The following is a 15253-nucleotide window of genomic DNA, read 5'->3' as shown; positions in this document are numbered from 1 at the left end:
GGAAAAGACCTCTAAGATCATCAAGTTCAGCCTGTTCTGTTGCCGTTCATAAAAGGCAGCTGCTTTGTCCCATTCTTCAGTCAGCAGTTCCATTTGTAATGCAAATTCACCTGAGCTTCAGAATGGTTTTTTAAATATATGTTCAGACTTTGCAGTAGAATGTTCCACTACCCCAGTTCAATCTGTTTCTGTTCTCTTTGTGCAGCTGTCTCCTCTTCCATTGCTGGTTTCCACTGCCTCTCCTCAGTAGATGGTTGAAGTGCTACTTTTCCCTGAGAGCAGCCTGACTCACCTGGAAGTTGTAGGAGATGATGTCTTTGCTTTGGATGGGTGCTGCTCTGAAGGGAGGGACTAAGATTTTGCTATCTCAGTGCAGGGAAATCTTAGGGCTTTTCAATGCTTGGGGGTGAGAATTCAAATTTATGACTAAGACACAAACTTACATAAAAGCGTTAGTAATGTATTGTCTTAAGTAATTTTTACTGACTGTGTACCCTGTTTCTGTTGTTATGAAAACCTTAGTCCACATACTTAACCAGATGGGGTTTTTTTGATACTTTTGTAACTATTTTGTGTTATGACTAAAAACTTTTGAATGCAGATGGTACTATTTGTTTGAGTGAACATGGGAAGTTCTAGTGGCTTTTGTTATGTTTGACAGTTGGTTTTTTTTTCCCCAAGCTTCTGATCAGGTAAAAGTTACTGAGGGTTTTCAAAAGCAGGTTGATCATCATCTGCCAGGTTTCTACTTAGAAGTATCCCTACACCGTTACCTTGTACACATGGGGACTTCTCCTTAGTTACTTACTTGTCCATAAAATGAAGAAATACTGCAGTGAGATAACCTTCAATTTGAAGTGCTTCCCTAAAGGTATAAAACATTTGTTTTCACTAAAGGAGATTTGCAGTTCTTTCTAAATATGCAATGTGCAGCATTGGCTATTTATTTTATAGTAACTTTGTTGGTTTTTGGTTTTTTAAATGTACTGTTTCTTTTCTCACATCTGCATCTATAATACTCTAAGCTACTGATAATTTGAGTTGTAAAGTACCCTGGTTTAAAAAAATATTTTAAAAGACCCTCATTCTTCTTTCAAAATGCTGGAATTTTGAAAAGACTTGCAGCAAACCATGAATTTTCTGCCATTCATTTTTAAGGCCAGACTGTCCAAATGCAGTCTGTTTCAGTATGTCTGCAGCTAAAACTTTACCCAACTTAGATACCAGAAATAGACAGACAGAAAGCTGGTTTTGGGCTGCATTACCATTTTTTGATACTGTCAGACAAGAATTTTTTTTTAAGTTTTTCATCTTCAGTGTACTGTCTGCCAAGCTCAGGGGAAGTAACAGGTTCACACTGGAGTCACGTTCCTGTAGGTGTGAAGGATTTCCCCCGATAGCAGGAATCTGCTCAGCATTGCAGTGGCCTTGCAAAGGTATGGCATTCCTGTGGGTTGTGACAGCTGTGCAGTGAGAGTAGGTCCCTGCAGGAGAGTACTGCTGCACTTAGGGTCTATTTGCCCTCCCTTCCTCCACTCTTGACTGCTTCTTAAATGAATTATGGAACACGTTTTTCTTTAAATCAGAGATCCAAAATTTCACAAATGTTATGGCTGATTTTAATTGGAGACAGTATTCCTTCTGGAGCAACAGATTCCTGTTAAGATGGAATCTCTTTAAGGTGATACCAAACTAAACGTAGATAGCTTCCTGCTGTGGGTAGAAGGTTTGTGTTGGAGTTTTTGGCCTTAATCCCATACTTGCACATATAAAACTCCTTTCTAGACTGCATTGTCATTCTATATTTGCTGGTTGGATCATTCTGCTTTTCAAAGGGACAGGGAGAAGGTTTTTTATTTTTTTCTGAAGTTCCAATGGATGGTTGCCACACAGCATAGCAATCCTTCTCTAACGAGTTTTAATTTATGGATGTGTCCAGCATAAAGTGTTATGTGAAAGTTCAAATGACCTCACGTAACAATAGGACTTCAAAAATGTGAGACTGAAAAGCAAACTAGTCCAAGAGCAAAATAGTCCAAGACTATTCAACATTTTTGTCCTTCTCTGAAGCAGTATATACCTCTTGAAGTATGTATTTTTGTAATGAATGTTGAGCTGCCTGTCTCTCATTCTTCACAGTAGAACATACTAAAAAAAAGTGCATATGGCATAGCAAATGGAAGAAGAGTGTTTCTTTCTTCCAGAGAGACTTTCCTAGTAAACAGTCTGTGACAAATTCCTGATGGCTTCTGCAGGTAAATTTTCTAGAATGAAGAGCTGTTTTCAGCCCCACTCTAGAGAATGAAGTATTCAAAGACTGTTGTCAATTTTTTCCCCTTTCCTTTTGCTTTTTTTTCCTGCCACCCAGAGTTAAGCAGGCAATATTTTCTGAAATTGCAATTGAGTTAGACAGTTGTGGCTGACAATTTCACAGAGGTTGAGCATTTGGCAGGTTATTTATTTGTCTGTCAGGCTGGATGTACCTGACTATGCAAGTGCTGTGAGCAGATGCAGAGGTGGGACTGATGGGCAGGGTGGTGGTTGTTTAAGTACCACGGACAGAGGCCCCTCCACACGTGTCCAAACCATCCATGACTTCACCTGTCAGTTTTGTATGTGGGCACTTCAGCACAGCCTTGACCCTTTTGCAGGCATCATTATTTGAGATTCTTCATCACTTGGTACTTTTTAAAGAGCGGTTTTTCTGTGAATCCATGTCCCAAAGCTCTTGGTGTTCCACGGTGAGTGCCACTGTACCCCTTTCCTCCATTGGACATGAGGCTTTTGTGCGTACTTCCTCACTAGGGGCTCCCCATTGTGTCTAGGACTTAACTGTTGTCCTCTTATGTGTTCTTCATCTGACTTCAGCAGAATTCAAAGACAGCCTATGAGGGCATTCATAAAGCTGACTTTCCCTGTTAACCATTCCATGGATTAAATTTCAGCTCTTTCTAACTTTATTCCTGGTGTAATATTGAAATTCTGCCTGCATCAACTGTGTGCGTCTTAGAAGATATTGCATTGGTTTCTCAGCAGAACCAAATAAAAGGGTTCCTTTTTTAACTGTATGGGGAAATGATAATCAGGGCACCCAATTCTAAAGACTATCAAAATGGACCAGTCACTGAGACCATTTCATGAATTTGCTGGTGAGTCATTCTGCCAAATGAAGTTTAGGCTGCTTCATACATGGCTCAATTGACATCATCTGCTCCCTTCAGAAAGCAGCAATTTGACACAACCCACTGATGTTGTCCAATATATTTGTGCTGCTCAAGTAATCCAAACAGGAAATTTAGAAAGGCACTGCAACAATCTGTATTTGAGCATTGTGAATACTAATCCTTGACCCACCAAGGATTTGATTTTCTAGATTTACTTTTCTTACTTTTCTACATATTCTTTATAGCTTGGTTTGAGTGTTTAGTTGTCTTTCTTTTTATTGCATACAGCTTTCTAATACCTGGGCATTGATTAATTTTTAGTGTTTTAATCTGGAGCAAAATAGTCTGAAGGAGGTTCTATAAAACTACTTGCAAGGATCTTTTGGACTTTTTTTCAACCTTCCCAGTCTTCCCAAAGGTCATTTCTTTCACTTTATTTGAACAAAGAGCTTAAAGGATACTAAAAGATAGGAACTTTTAGTGTTTGCAGGTTTCACTCGCTAATATAGCTCATTCTGCAACTGATCAACCCAAATGCACAGCTGACTCTTCCTGAGGGGATGGACTGTGCTCCTTTAGACTCTATAGGAACTGCTGTTTAAAAGAATGGAAAACTTCTCTTGCCTAATGGACTGAAATGAGATTTCTTGACCGTTTAAGGAGGTGGCTGATTAAGACCACAGAGGCACCTCCTTAGGTGGTTGTTGCTTCATCCGAGCACACAAGTGTGCTGTTCACAGTGGGTCCTTTGAGCCTGTTGCTGTGTTCCCTGTTAAGTTGCTAATGTGGTGTCCCTCCTTTGGCTCACTTGGAACTCACCAAGTTTCTTTTGGACATGCTTCATTTTTTCTGCTGGAACTGGTGCATCACTGCTATTAACTGGTTCTCTTCCTTCCTAAGTGAAGTGATGGCTGAAGCCCAAGCTCTGCTACTTCGTGTGTTGACAGTTCCAATACGTGGAATTATGCAGAAGCACACAGATTTTCAGTCCTGGTAACTAAATGGTAGGACATGGCCGTTATGGAAACAGGATTTTGGAAGTTAAGCCAGCCTTCTTTCTCCTTGCCAGTTGTTGTGAGAACATATTTGGATAGCAGTAAAAAACAATGGCTAAACAGGAAAAAGTCTTTTCCTACATGGGAAAGTTCATGTACTGATAAATATTTAATTTCTGAACATATCATTTCTTTTCCCTGAAACTTAGTTTTATAATCTACTGCTTGGAAGAATACATTATTTATTGAGAACACCTGCTTTGAAAAGCTTAGGTTTTTATAATAACTGTATTGTAAGAACTAGCTATGCACATAGACAAAATTATATGTGTGAAGAGTCTAGGCAATACTTTTAATTTCATAGTTGGCTGAGTCACTAAAACAAAAAGCAGCTTTAACAGTTTTATGAGAAAAGTAGGAGGAGTAAAATTAAATGCTGTTTGATTTCACAGCCATTTGAATCTAGTAGTAAAGTTGATGAAATGGAAATTTGATGAGGTACAAACATCTCAGAATAATGTTTCATGCTGAAGCTGTGATGGCAGGGAGAATTCTCAGCTTTCTGTCAGTACATAGGTCCTCTTCTGCACACACTTCCCGGGGAAAAAATGAGTTGCTTTTTCTTTCTATTCCTCTGAACTGGGAGCCCTGTCTAGCATACATCTGGGATGGGTTTGTAATTACACAAAATGTAAAACTACTTACATTGAGTTTTTTCTCTATATATCTTCACAAAAGATACCCTTAAAGGGCAGGAAAAATCGAGTCTTATTTCAAGGATGTTAGCCTATTGTAAATATAGCCAAAATCTTGGGTTGCATTTGTAACCCTAGTAGGAATAGCAGTTAGAGCTATATGCCATTTGGAGACACCACAGAATGTAAACAAAATATCACTGAGTATGGAAAAGAGGTCAATATTCAATTTAGGTAGGATTAATACTATAGAAAAGTATTAGTATAAAGTATAGAATACTATAGAAAAGTATTCTTTGGGTAAATAACTTCCTAGCCTATAAGGAAGCTGGTGACTGTAGAAGAAGCTTCCTCCTAAAAGCTCTAGTCTTATGTTCAGTCATCTCTCTGAAGTGTAGCCTCAAGTAGCCTTGCCCTTATTTTCTTTTTTTTATTTTTATTTTGTTGTGTGGTTTGCGTCTTTTATGGTAGGACACCCATTAGTTGCAATGGTAGCCTTGCCAAATATGTATGGAATTCTGTAGAACCTCTGGACTGTACAATAAAGTGAAGAAAAAGGGCTGTTAAAGAGGCTGGAGAGGAGAATTCCAATGGGAACATTAATTTTCCTTTGGCTTTCCAAATAATGTGGATTTCCTGGAGTTGGGAATATATGTCCATAGGTGAAGCTGTAGCATGCAGAGGACAGGAAAAATAAGAAAGCAACGGAGAGAAAGCAGGAGAAGAGCTAGAATATAACAGCAGCGAGGACAAGTGAGTGATTTTTCCATTTCAATTTTTATCCCTTTGTTCTTTTATTTTGACTTTCATGGTCTTCTTGTTTTCCAATTGTCACAAAATTTATAGTATTAGAAGCAAATATAAAAAAGCCACAAACCCTGGGCTTTTAGTATATTGTACAGCAAGATTAGTCTAGAGCTGCAGGAACTGTCCTGAGTTACCAATACTTAGGTTGCACTGATTCATTCCTATGTTTTCTTTTTTTTTTGAAAAAAAGACTTTTCTAGAAAAACACATAACAGAAAGAAATTTTGAAATTTTTAATTTCACTCAGATGATTAGTAATAAAACTGATTTTTTAAAATTTCTTGGAAGACAGTTTTTAACTATGACTGAGTCTTAATGATCTACATGAGATTAAAAATACAGGAGGCAACTTAATCTGGTATTTGCTCATAGTGGACTGATGCTATAGAGTTGAGGTGAAATATAAATATATCTGTATATGTGTGTGTCTGTATGTATATACAGTGGCCTGTGCTTTTAAAGAACAAGCTTGACTTTGAGCAAAGTCAACTGAAATGGATTTCAAGTATAGTATGTTATTCAGAGTGGAGCTGCCAATGCCACCTGTACTTAAGGTTGTGTGACCTTTTCCATTTTAAGACTTAACTCTTGGTTACTTTGACTTTTGCCAAAGTTCAGTTCAGACAGATTTTTCCTTGCAAGATATCTGCTTTGGGTTGAATTTTTTGAAAGTTTCAGCCAAGGCAGTTCTGTTCCAAGAACAAGGCTAGTGAAAAGTATGCTGTTTTGCTTGTGTGAGAATATTCTGGTGTCCTTCTTTGATGCTCCAGTGCCCCCAAGCTCTAAAGCAAGGATTTGAAATTTGGCAATAGTTCAGCCTTTGTGTTGAGGATGTGCCTTTTGCCTCCCTGTAAAAATCCACCCAAATTTCCAGACCAGTTTACAAGGCTTTGAAAGATTGCCATTTGCATGGGCTTAATAGGAATTTCTTAAAACTTCACAGTAAGCTTCCTTTAGATTCTGTTCACACTGGGAATGCTCCAGGCAGAGTAGAGCCACATATTTCATCCCACTTCTGCTCTGAGTTGTGGTGGCTGGGTCTGGGTGCTGACATGGAGCTAGGAGTGGGCAGCATTGTGTCTTGGATCACCCCTGCCTCTTCCCATGTCCTGGTCCTTCTCCCTGGTGACGGACCTGGGCCCTCTGGAAACAGAAAGTTTCACTCATCTGAAAGAGCATGACAGATGTGGAGGAGAAGAATTTGGGAGAGTGTGTGTGTCTGGTTTATACCATTCCTTTGGTCACAGAAAATGTGTGTATCATACTGGCAAAACAATACTTCCTTTTCTACTGAGTGTTCAGTTTGGTTTTGTTTCATTAAACCTCAGTAGTTGAGTTGGTATCAGGGTTTTAATGAACTATGTGAGCATCAATTTAAAAAAAAAGGTTAGTCTCAAATGTCTGTACAGGAATGTTAGAGGGCAGAAATCAAGAGCTTACTTTTTTCAAACATTGAAGTCTGACATTTGCATTTATTACACTCTAGCCTCCAACTTCATCACGAGTGTTGTGTGTTTTGTCCAAGAGGCAACTGTTTGACTGGAATGGGGAAGGGGCATATTCTGAGGATGAGTCCGGGATTTGTACAAGTAAAGGTTGTGTATTCATCTGTTAGGGAAGTTGAGAAATGTGGAGTGAGGGAAGCTGAGATTTGGGGAAATAAAAAAAAGTCTTTGTGGCTAAGACAGATCAGTGGTGCTTGATGAATTGTGTGCTGTCTGTGCTCAGTCTTGGTGTTTCTACAAGAGGCACTCAAGTGGCTGCTTCTAGATGGCTGCTCAGACTCTGTGTTGTGGCTGGCTTGAGAACTTGTATCCATTTGCAGAAATGCAGAACTGCAAGTGAACTCAGTGGGAGCTAAACCTCCTGTAAAATCCTGTATTGCACTTACAACAGTAAAAACCAGCTCAGAATATGTGACGTTTGACATCTGGAGCCAGGGAACCTTTTAGTCCGATTAGCCTAATGTCTCAGGTGCCAGTTTTACAGGTGAAGGAATGACTTGTCCCATCCCTGTAGAAAGACCTGGTGACAAACTGGTTGCCTTTGTAGCAGGACTGAAACTAACATGCTGTAAATAGAACATATAACCATCTCCTTTGAGCAGGGATGAAACAAAGCATTGGGAAATATGCCATTCTTTTAGCTTTCCCACCTTTTTTTTAAATTACTTAGTGTTAACTAATCTGTTTCATACTGATCTAAGCATAAAAATTTCACTATCTTAGCTCTTGAACTCAAATTTTCCACTTTGAATTAGCAGTCAAAATTTGTAAACGCTGATGATAATATTAAAATGCAAGTTTAATTAGCAATAGCCTTGTAATTCTCTTCAAAATCACAGTCACTTGGCCTTAGTAGTAGTTGTATAAAGTGTTAGGAGGATCCTCCTCCTCTGTTTACTATGAAGATGGAAAGCATCCTTGTTTAAGCTGTTTACTGCCACCTCACCATGATAAATTTCCCCTTTGTAAAGCTGCTTCAACAAGACGGATTTTTTTATCCCCTTGTAAAGTCAGCCATGACCTGAAGTTTCCTATGGGAAGAAAAAAAATTAAAGTTTTTGAAAGGGACAGTGCTACAGCAAATAAGTGACTGTGTTTGTGGAAATGTCTAGCTCCCTGAGTGAAATGATTTGCTGCTAAGGTTTAATGAATTTAATGCTTTGGAAATAATTTGTTGGAGAGTCTGCAGCAGTGGAGAGTTTTGGGTTGCGGTTATTTGTTGAGTTTTTTTCCTTGTTCTTTCTTTTAAGGTGGAGGTGTAAAAGATTTTTTTGTCTGCTACTTTAAACTGAAGTAGTCATCAAACTTTTTTACTTGTTTCTTGGGTTGTTTTCTCAGAGTGCCTGCTCTGAACTAGTAGCTCTCAGATGGGTCTTTTGAAAGCTTCAGCATAAACAAGGCATTTGACAGCATGTGCCATGCAGTATTTTTGGGAGAAAGATGGGAATTTTGAGCAGCTCAAAGCACATACATCTTCCTTAGGGGAACTCAGCTGCTAGGAAAGCACTCTTATTTGCTTAGCTGTGTGAATCCACTTGCTAGTGGACAATTGTTTTGTGTTTTGTTTTCTTTCCCCCCCAGGACTTTTATTTACTTGTGTGCTCTTCCATGTGTGTTTTGAGCTGTGCTTTGAAGTTGGGCAGCTAGTTTTAAACAAAAGCTGTTACCATGCCCTGCATAGCATCCAGTTTGATTTCAGCAATCTGTTGTGTTAGTGATGTGGTTTAGAGTTAAAAAAATGCTGTTTTTTGCTTGCCTTGGCATTGGTTTGTGTAGGATTAAAATTGAAAAAGATAAAATCATCATGTCACACTGGGTATGTTGTATAAAAGGCAAGTTAAATGTGATTAGAATGTGATTTAATGGCTGTGCAGCAATTATTAATTGGTCATGATACATTAGATGAAGTTTGAGGTATCCTCTATTTTTTGCTCTGTCACTTTCCTTTTCCTCTTCCCCAGTCCCCCTAATAATATAAGGAATTTCTGAAAATCCAGAACTTTGTGTTCATTTCGTTTCCTACATAAGTCATTCAATTGTACTTCAGAGTGCCTAGATAAAACAATTTAAAATGCATATTTTGTCATATTTGAGCATTGTTCTTCAGTAAGAAGGTCCAAATGCTACACTTTTACTTTCTTAAATTTATACTGAAGTCTGTATTCTTTTATATTGATTTTTATTTTAGGATTAGGGCACAAAATGAGGAGTAGATTCTGAAAGGCAAAAGCAAACACAACTGCAGACAACCAAATTAATTTGTATACATTTACATGAGCAGTAAATCAGCTATGAGTATTCAACTCTGTTATTTCAAATTATTTTGAAAAAGTAACTAAAATGTGATTAACAAGATTGCTTTATTAAGTGGCTTTAATATGTGATGATTTTTATGAAGTATGTGAACTGTTTCTGACTGTTTTGTTCTTCTGTCTTGTTTTTGGCAGCAACTGGAATTAGTGGAACCTAGTGGCTGGATCCATGTTCCTCTGACAGATACCCACAAGAAGCCCATTCGCACCTTTATGATCCAGATTGCTGTTCTGGCAAATCACCAGAATGGAAGAGACACTCACATGAGGCAAATCAAAGTGTACACCCCTGTGGAGGAGAGCTCCATTGGTAAATTTCCCAGATGTACAACAATTGATTTCATGATGTATCGCTCCATCAGATAAAATTTCCTCATGAGGAACAATAAAGGTATTTTTTCATGACCATGTCATTGCTAAAGTATTCAGATACTTAAAGAGCAGGGTTTACTTCAGTGTAATTATATCTTTATGTTCATACTTTGTACAATTTTGAAATAAAGATAATCTTGTGTTACAGTATGCTGTAGTCTGTAATTTTGTTTCTTTTTCTAGGAGTCTGAGTGCTCTTGTACTCTCTGAGAGAGAAAAAACAATCCAGGCGCTCTTAAATGAATGTGTTTGACTGGGTGGGAGTCAATAATTTATTTGACATAATACAGATATTTTGGGGGAGGATCTCTTCCCCTAATGATCATGCATGGAAATAGTTCATTCCTTTACCTAAAAATGGCTCTTTAAAAAGTTGCTCCTCTTCTTGAACAGACATGATCTAAAGACATTACCAGCAGTATTTTCCCATTATTGCTTATGCTAATTTCTTGTATCCTTTTTTCTAGAGGGTTGTTTCTGCTCAGTGGCTGTGTGCATGGATTTAGCCTTCTTTGTAACTACAAAGTAAATAATACAATTGCAGAATATCTCCAGTTGGAAGGGACATGGAAAGATCATAGAGTCCAATTTGCCACTTCTTGCAGGACTACCTAAAACTAATCCATATGACTAAATGTTGTCCAGATGCTCCTTGAACTGTAACAGGCATGGTGTCATAACCATTTTCCTGGGGAGTCTGTTCTAGTGACTGATAATGCAGTGAAGATGACAATGACGTGGAGAAAACCAAACCTTTCCAAATTATTCAACTTAGTACATGCATTAATATAGATACATTGAGTGTAGGTCATCTAGAACATGATAGCTGTTGAAAATAGGTGATTTAGGCATGCTCTGGCATCCTACAGCCATGCAGGAATGAATGTGGTGGTCCAATGCACCTTCTAAAGTACTGGGAACTCAAGTATAACACAAGTAATCTCATGTTCAGAGCACAGAATTCTTTTAATGTGTGTTTTAAATAAAGGGCATTGCAAGGAAAATGTGTGATCTGCCTGCTTGCTGTGAGTAGGAATATTTAGCACCTCTACTAATGTCTCATAATCTAATCACTAGTTATTTAAACTTTTAAAAAAGTGCGTAGATTTAGAAAGAGACGTTGTTGAAGTACAAAGGTTTCCTTGTAAGTGTTTGGTACTGATCAAACCCATTCTTCCTCATAGCACCAGGAAAGTTGATGGTCAATCTAGACTAATCTCAGCCAAGGAAAACTTTTGTCACTCTTCTTATTTGTGAGCAAGGAAAGGCTAATAATAGTGGAGACACATCAAACAATTGTGCATCATCCTGCAGAGGAGAAAGGAGGTAAAATAGAGGAAAATGGGAAGGTTGTTGAAGAAGGAGGAAGATTAAAAAATTTGTTTTATATACTCGATGAAGTTGTTTACTGAAAACTTTCGTTTGTGGCTGAATTCCACAGTAGTTAGGAGGGTCATTAAACAGGGCGTTTCTTGATAAAGAACCTTGTAGAGAAGTGCATGACTAGTTTGGGGTTTCTATTTAAATGTGGATTCAGTCATTTCAGTCATAAGAAGGACCTTAATGGAACTTTACCTTTCCCTGTAGAGGATGGATCAAGTGCAGAATTCCTGTTCAGCAGAAGCTGGCTGAACTTGTGCCTTTCACCAAGTCTGTCACTTCTGTGGATTTTCTTATCTAGTGTCAGAGAGTTGTGCATTCCTATTCACTTAATTAAAGCAAAGTATGTACTTTTGATGTCCACTTCATAGACTTCTGCTTAAGAAAAACAACATTATACCTCTCCTGGATTTATCTAGTTACTTTTGCTAAGTTATGGATTGTTTTGCATGGAATTTCCTTGGTTTTCTCCCAGAAGTTAAGATGGCAGTTATCCATCCTAGCTTTGCCTTGTCAAGGCTCTGTTTCCTAATTAAGGATTCTACCATGGATAATGCTCTGGTAATTTTGTGCTTTGGTCAGTAACATTTATCTTTTCATACATGTCACTCTGCAAATGTTATATCTAGACTAATACTGCTCTGTGCCAAACATTATCCAGTAAGCTAGGAACAAGCCAGTCAGCACAGCCTTGTTCTTCTTATTTCTGTCCTTCCATCAGTAGGCATAATTTTTGGATCTTTAGAGAGGTATTCTAGCTTTTATTGACTTTTTTTCAGGACATGGATGCTCGTGCAGGATAGTGGCCAGCATTTGTGTCAAAAATTTGGAATTGTTATTTCTGGCAGTGTCGTTGAATAAGCTGAAATATAGCTTGACTACTTATCTTGCTCTTCTGAAATGACAGATTGTGTTCAAGTGGTTTTAAGAATCCCTGATACCCATGGTAAGCTGGGTTATGTCAAGCTTTACTGTTGGGGAAGGAATCTACTCACTTGGAAACAAGTGCGGTGGCCATTCTAAATCCATATGAAAAATCTTTTCTGTGTTGTTTTGTAGTAATTGTAGATACATTGCATTGCACTGGTATTTAACATCTGTGGAAGTACATTTGGTTTTTAACACTTTTGGCACTTGGTCACATAAGGCTGCTGATTTTTAAGTGATGAGATCCTAGATCAGTGTGTCTGAAAATAAAGCAAGTTGCTGCCTTGTGTATGAATATGGTACTTAGTATTTGAATTGGGATAAACAAACTGGGCTGCCAAGTCATTCAGGAAGTTACTTACACATACGTTGTGTTTAGCTGCTGCTTCTTTTCCTTGCTCACTGTTTTCAGACATGCAGTTGCCTGGAATCTTATCACTTTCTCCTTTTCTCTTGCATAAGAAGCACCTGATAAATATCGAGTAGTACAAGTAATACTGGAATAAATAAGAGATGAAATGGAAGATGTATTTGTCCTGAAAAATCATGACTTGGCAGTGATCTGACTCATCACTTCAAATAGTAGTAATTTAAGGGTTTAAAAATCTTTTCTTGGAAGGTCACTAGGCCTTTCTGCCTCACAGAAAAGAAATTTGGTTCCCAGTGTAAGTGTAAAAACTTTCCTTTTAATACAACTTCAGCTTATTTCCTTTGCAGATGCTAAGAAGAGGGAGGTAACTGAGTCACCAGGATCTTGAACTCGTGTTGAAATGAAGGACTGTACCTGTGTTTTGACTAAGTCGTGTCTGTGTGTCTTCTTAGCACCACTGTGTAAATAAAAAAGGCAGATGGCAGGAGAGGGAGAAAAGAGGTATTTGCTGCTCCTGGTTTCTAAAATGGAGAACAGCAAAACATTTAAGTTTTGTTTAAATTCACATAGGGAATCTCTGGCAGAGCTGGATGTTAAAGGCATATCATCACTATCTATCTTCTCTTTTCATTGTGAAGCTGATTTTCAGATAATGATCCTGTTTCCAAGACACATTTTTCAGTAATGCAATTTCTGTATGTAATTCCATTTAAAAGTTTAAACTGTATTTTGGGGTTTGCTGTTCTGGTCTAGTCTATAGGGGAGATCCTTTTGCCAGCACTCTTGACTGTAGATGCACCACTGAAACTCTTCAGCTGAGCCTTGGTGCTTGTTCTTACCTCCCTGAAGTGAGTCTTACTGTTGGTAGTTGTTTTTCTTCACGTGTGTTAAAACAGTTTAGGGGAAGTAATTGAAACATTTAGGCTTGAAATCTGCTTATATGTTAGAGAGAGACAGATGCTGAGATTGCCAGTACTGATTACCAAAACCTTATGAATTTGGGCATAATGGATGAAAAGGCAAATTGTTGGCTCACCTTATAGAGCAAGCCAGAGCTCCAGGCATTAGGTCATTGCTTGAAAAATCCCCACCTTTCACACAGCAGTAGTCAGCAGTAATTGTAATTGCCTGGACTCAAAAACTGCAAGTGAAACAGGTGCTCAGGCAGTTCATGTCACCTGAAGTGAGTCAGGGTGATAAGACTGCACCTTGTAATTAGAGCAGAATTGTACAACACCCTGTAAAGAAAAGGAGAATCAGAAGCTCCTCTAGTAAACTTCTCAGGAAGCTCCAAACACTTCAGCCATTTGTCAACCATAAATATGTGTCTTTGCTTCAAAAAGGTGAGTGGGTTTTTCTATAAACTGTATTTTCAGGATGGCTCTGCTTAGTAATACACAAAAGAAGAGTTCAGGCCTAAATGAAAGCATAAATGCTCATCATAGTGTTACTGTGTTTTCCTGTGTAAATGAATGATGGAGATGATTTTTAGTGGATATTTTTGTGGAATTTACCAGTGAGCTCTGCAGCTTATCTATCTGAATTCTTTGGGATCACTGGATCACCCAGACTGACCTGTTATGTGCTTGCCTGCATGGGAGAAGTGGAGGTTTGGGCTCTGAGGAGCCCATGGTTATAACAAGCAGTGCAGTGCTGTGCTTTCAGAGCCTGACTTGGTTAATTCCTGGTAACCTTTGAGCTCTTATTCCTAAGTTTTGTCATTCTGTGTTAATGGTTAATTAACATTGATGCATTGATTACAAGAATGCTTTGCATTCCTTTGCATGTTTACACAAAAAATAGCTGTTTATTTAATATTTAACTACCACATTACTTCTTGAATTAAATGCAATAGTTTTTTTCTGGAGCATGAGATAAAAATCTAAATGCAATTAAAATGTTCATAATATTAAGAGTATGTCCCTCAGATGGGATTGCTGAGGCTTCCAGGCAAAGGTATTGGGTGGTCTGCTGTTGGTTTGGAATACTTAAGTGTTCTGGTTTAGATCAGAAAGGTGTTAAGGTGCTTTTATAAAGCTGCATAAAGCATCATTAAACATTGTTCATGGAAGCAAATTGAAAGTCATCCTTCACGTGCCATACTTGCTGTAACTCCAGGCTGACATTTCAACGAGCTGTTTTACGTCAGCCTAACAATTGCCTGTGACAGTTTCTCCATTTGCACCAAAGAATAAACCTCTCTTGCAGCAGTCAACAGTATTAGCATGGTTTAGTTTAATGGAAGAATGGAATAAAAAAAAAAAAGCCCCAGCCCCAAAGCCCAGGTAATGAAAATTATGCTAATACTTGATGCAGCTAGAAGATATAATCCAGATGTAATTATATATGAAGTGAGAAAGTAAGTTTGGGATTGTTGGAAACATTAAATACCTGAACTCTGATCCCAATGAAGTGAATTACTGCTGTTAATTATAAATAACTATATGATTATAATAATAATTATAAATAACTGTAGGGGAACAGTTTAACCAATATTTAATACTCTAATTTAAGGAAATTAAGTGGGATCAGTGACTCCCCAGTTATATAGATTAAAAGAGGCAAACCTGGAGCAGTTTTGGAAGTTTCTTTCTCAGATGCTTCTTTCAATATACAAAATTAGGAGTAAATTCCATACACAGGCAATGTAGTATGAACATGTAATTTTTTTGAAATATTTTACAATTAGAAGGTAAAAAATCCTTGTATAAAATGAAAGCATCAGA

The 15253-nt window shown here is 37.9% G+C and overlaps 1 protein-coding gene across 8 annotated transcripts in view; it reads left to right on the top strand.

The window, feature by feature from the left end:
• The window catches only part of ANAPC10 (anaphase promoting complex subunit 10), a 141839-nt gene that overhangs the window by 22565 nt on the left and 104021 nt on the right, over window positions 1-15253 (top strand). For 6 of the 8 annotated variants that reach the window (XM_030948146.1, XM_030948143.1, XM_030948141.1 and 3 more), the window contains one exon: window positions 9614-10111. The exons of the other annotated variants lie outside the window; for them this stretch is intronic. In XM_030948146.1, the coding sequence (XP_030804006.1) occupies window positions 9614-9844 (231 nt within the window). In that variant the 3' untranslated portion in view covers window positions 9845-10111. Of the gene's footprint in view, window positions 1-9613; window positions 10112-15253 lie in introns of those variants that run through there. 8 annotated transcript variants of the gene reach the window in all.

The sequence above is a fragment of the Camarhynchus parvulus genome, chromosome 4 (assembly GCF_901933205.1).
Source record: "Camarhynchus parvulus chromosome 4, STF_HiC, whole genome shotgun sequence".
NCBI classification, from domain to species: domain Eukaryota; kingdom Metazoa; phylum Chordata; class Aves; order Passeriformes; family Thraupidae; genus Camarhynchus; species Camarhynchus parvulus.
The sequence above is the reverse complement of the archived record's forward strand: the minus strand, read 5'-3'. Positions and strand labels throughout refer to the sequence as shown.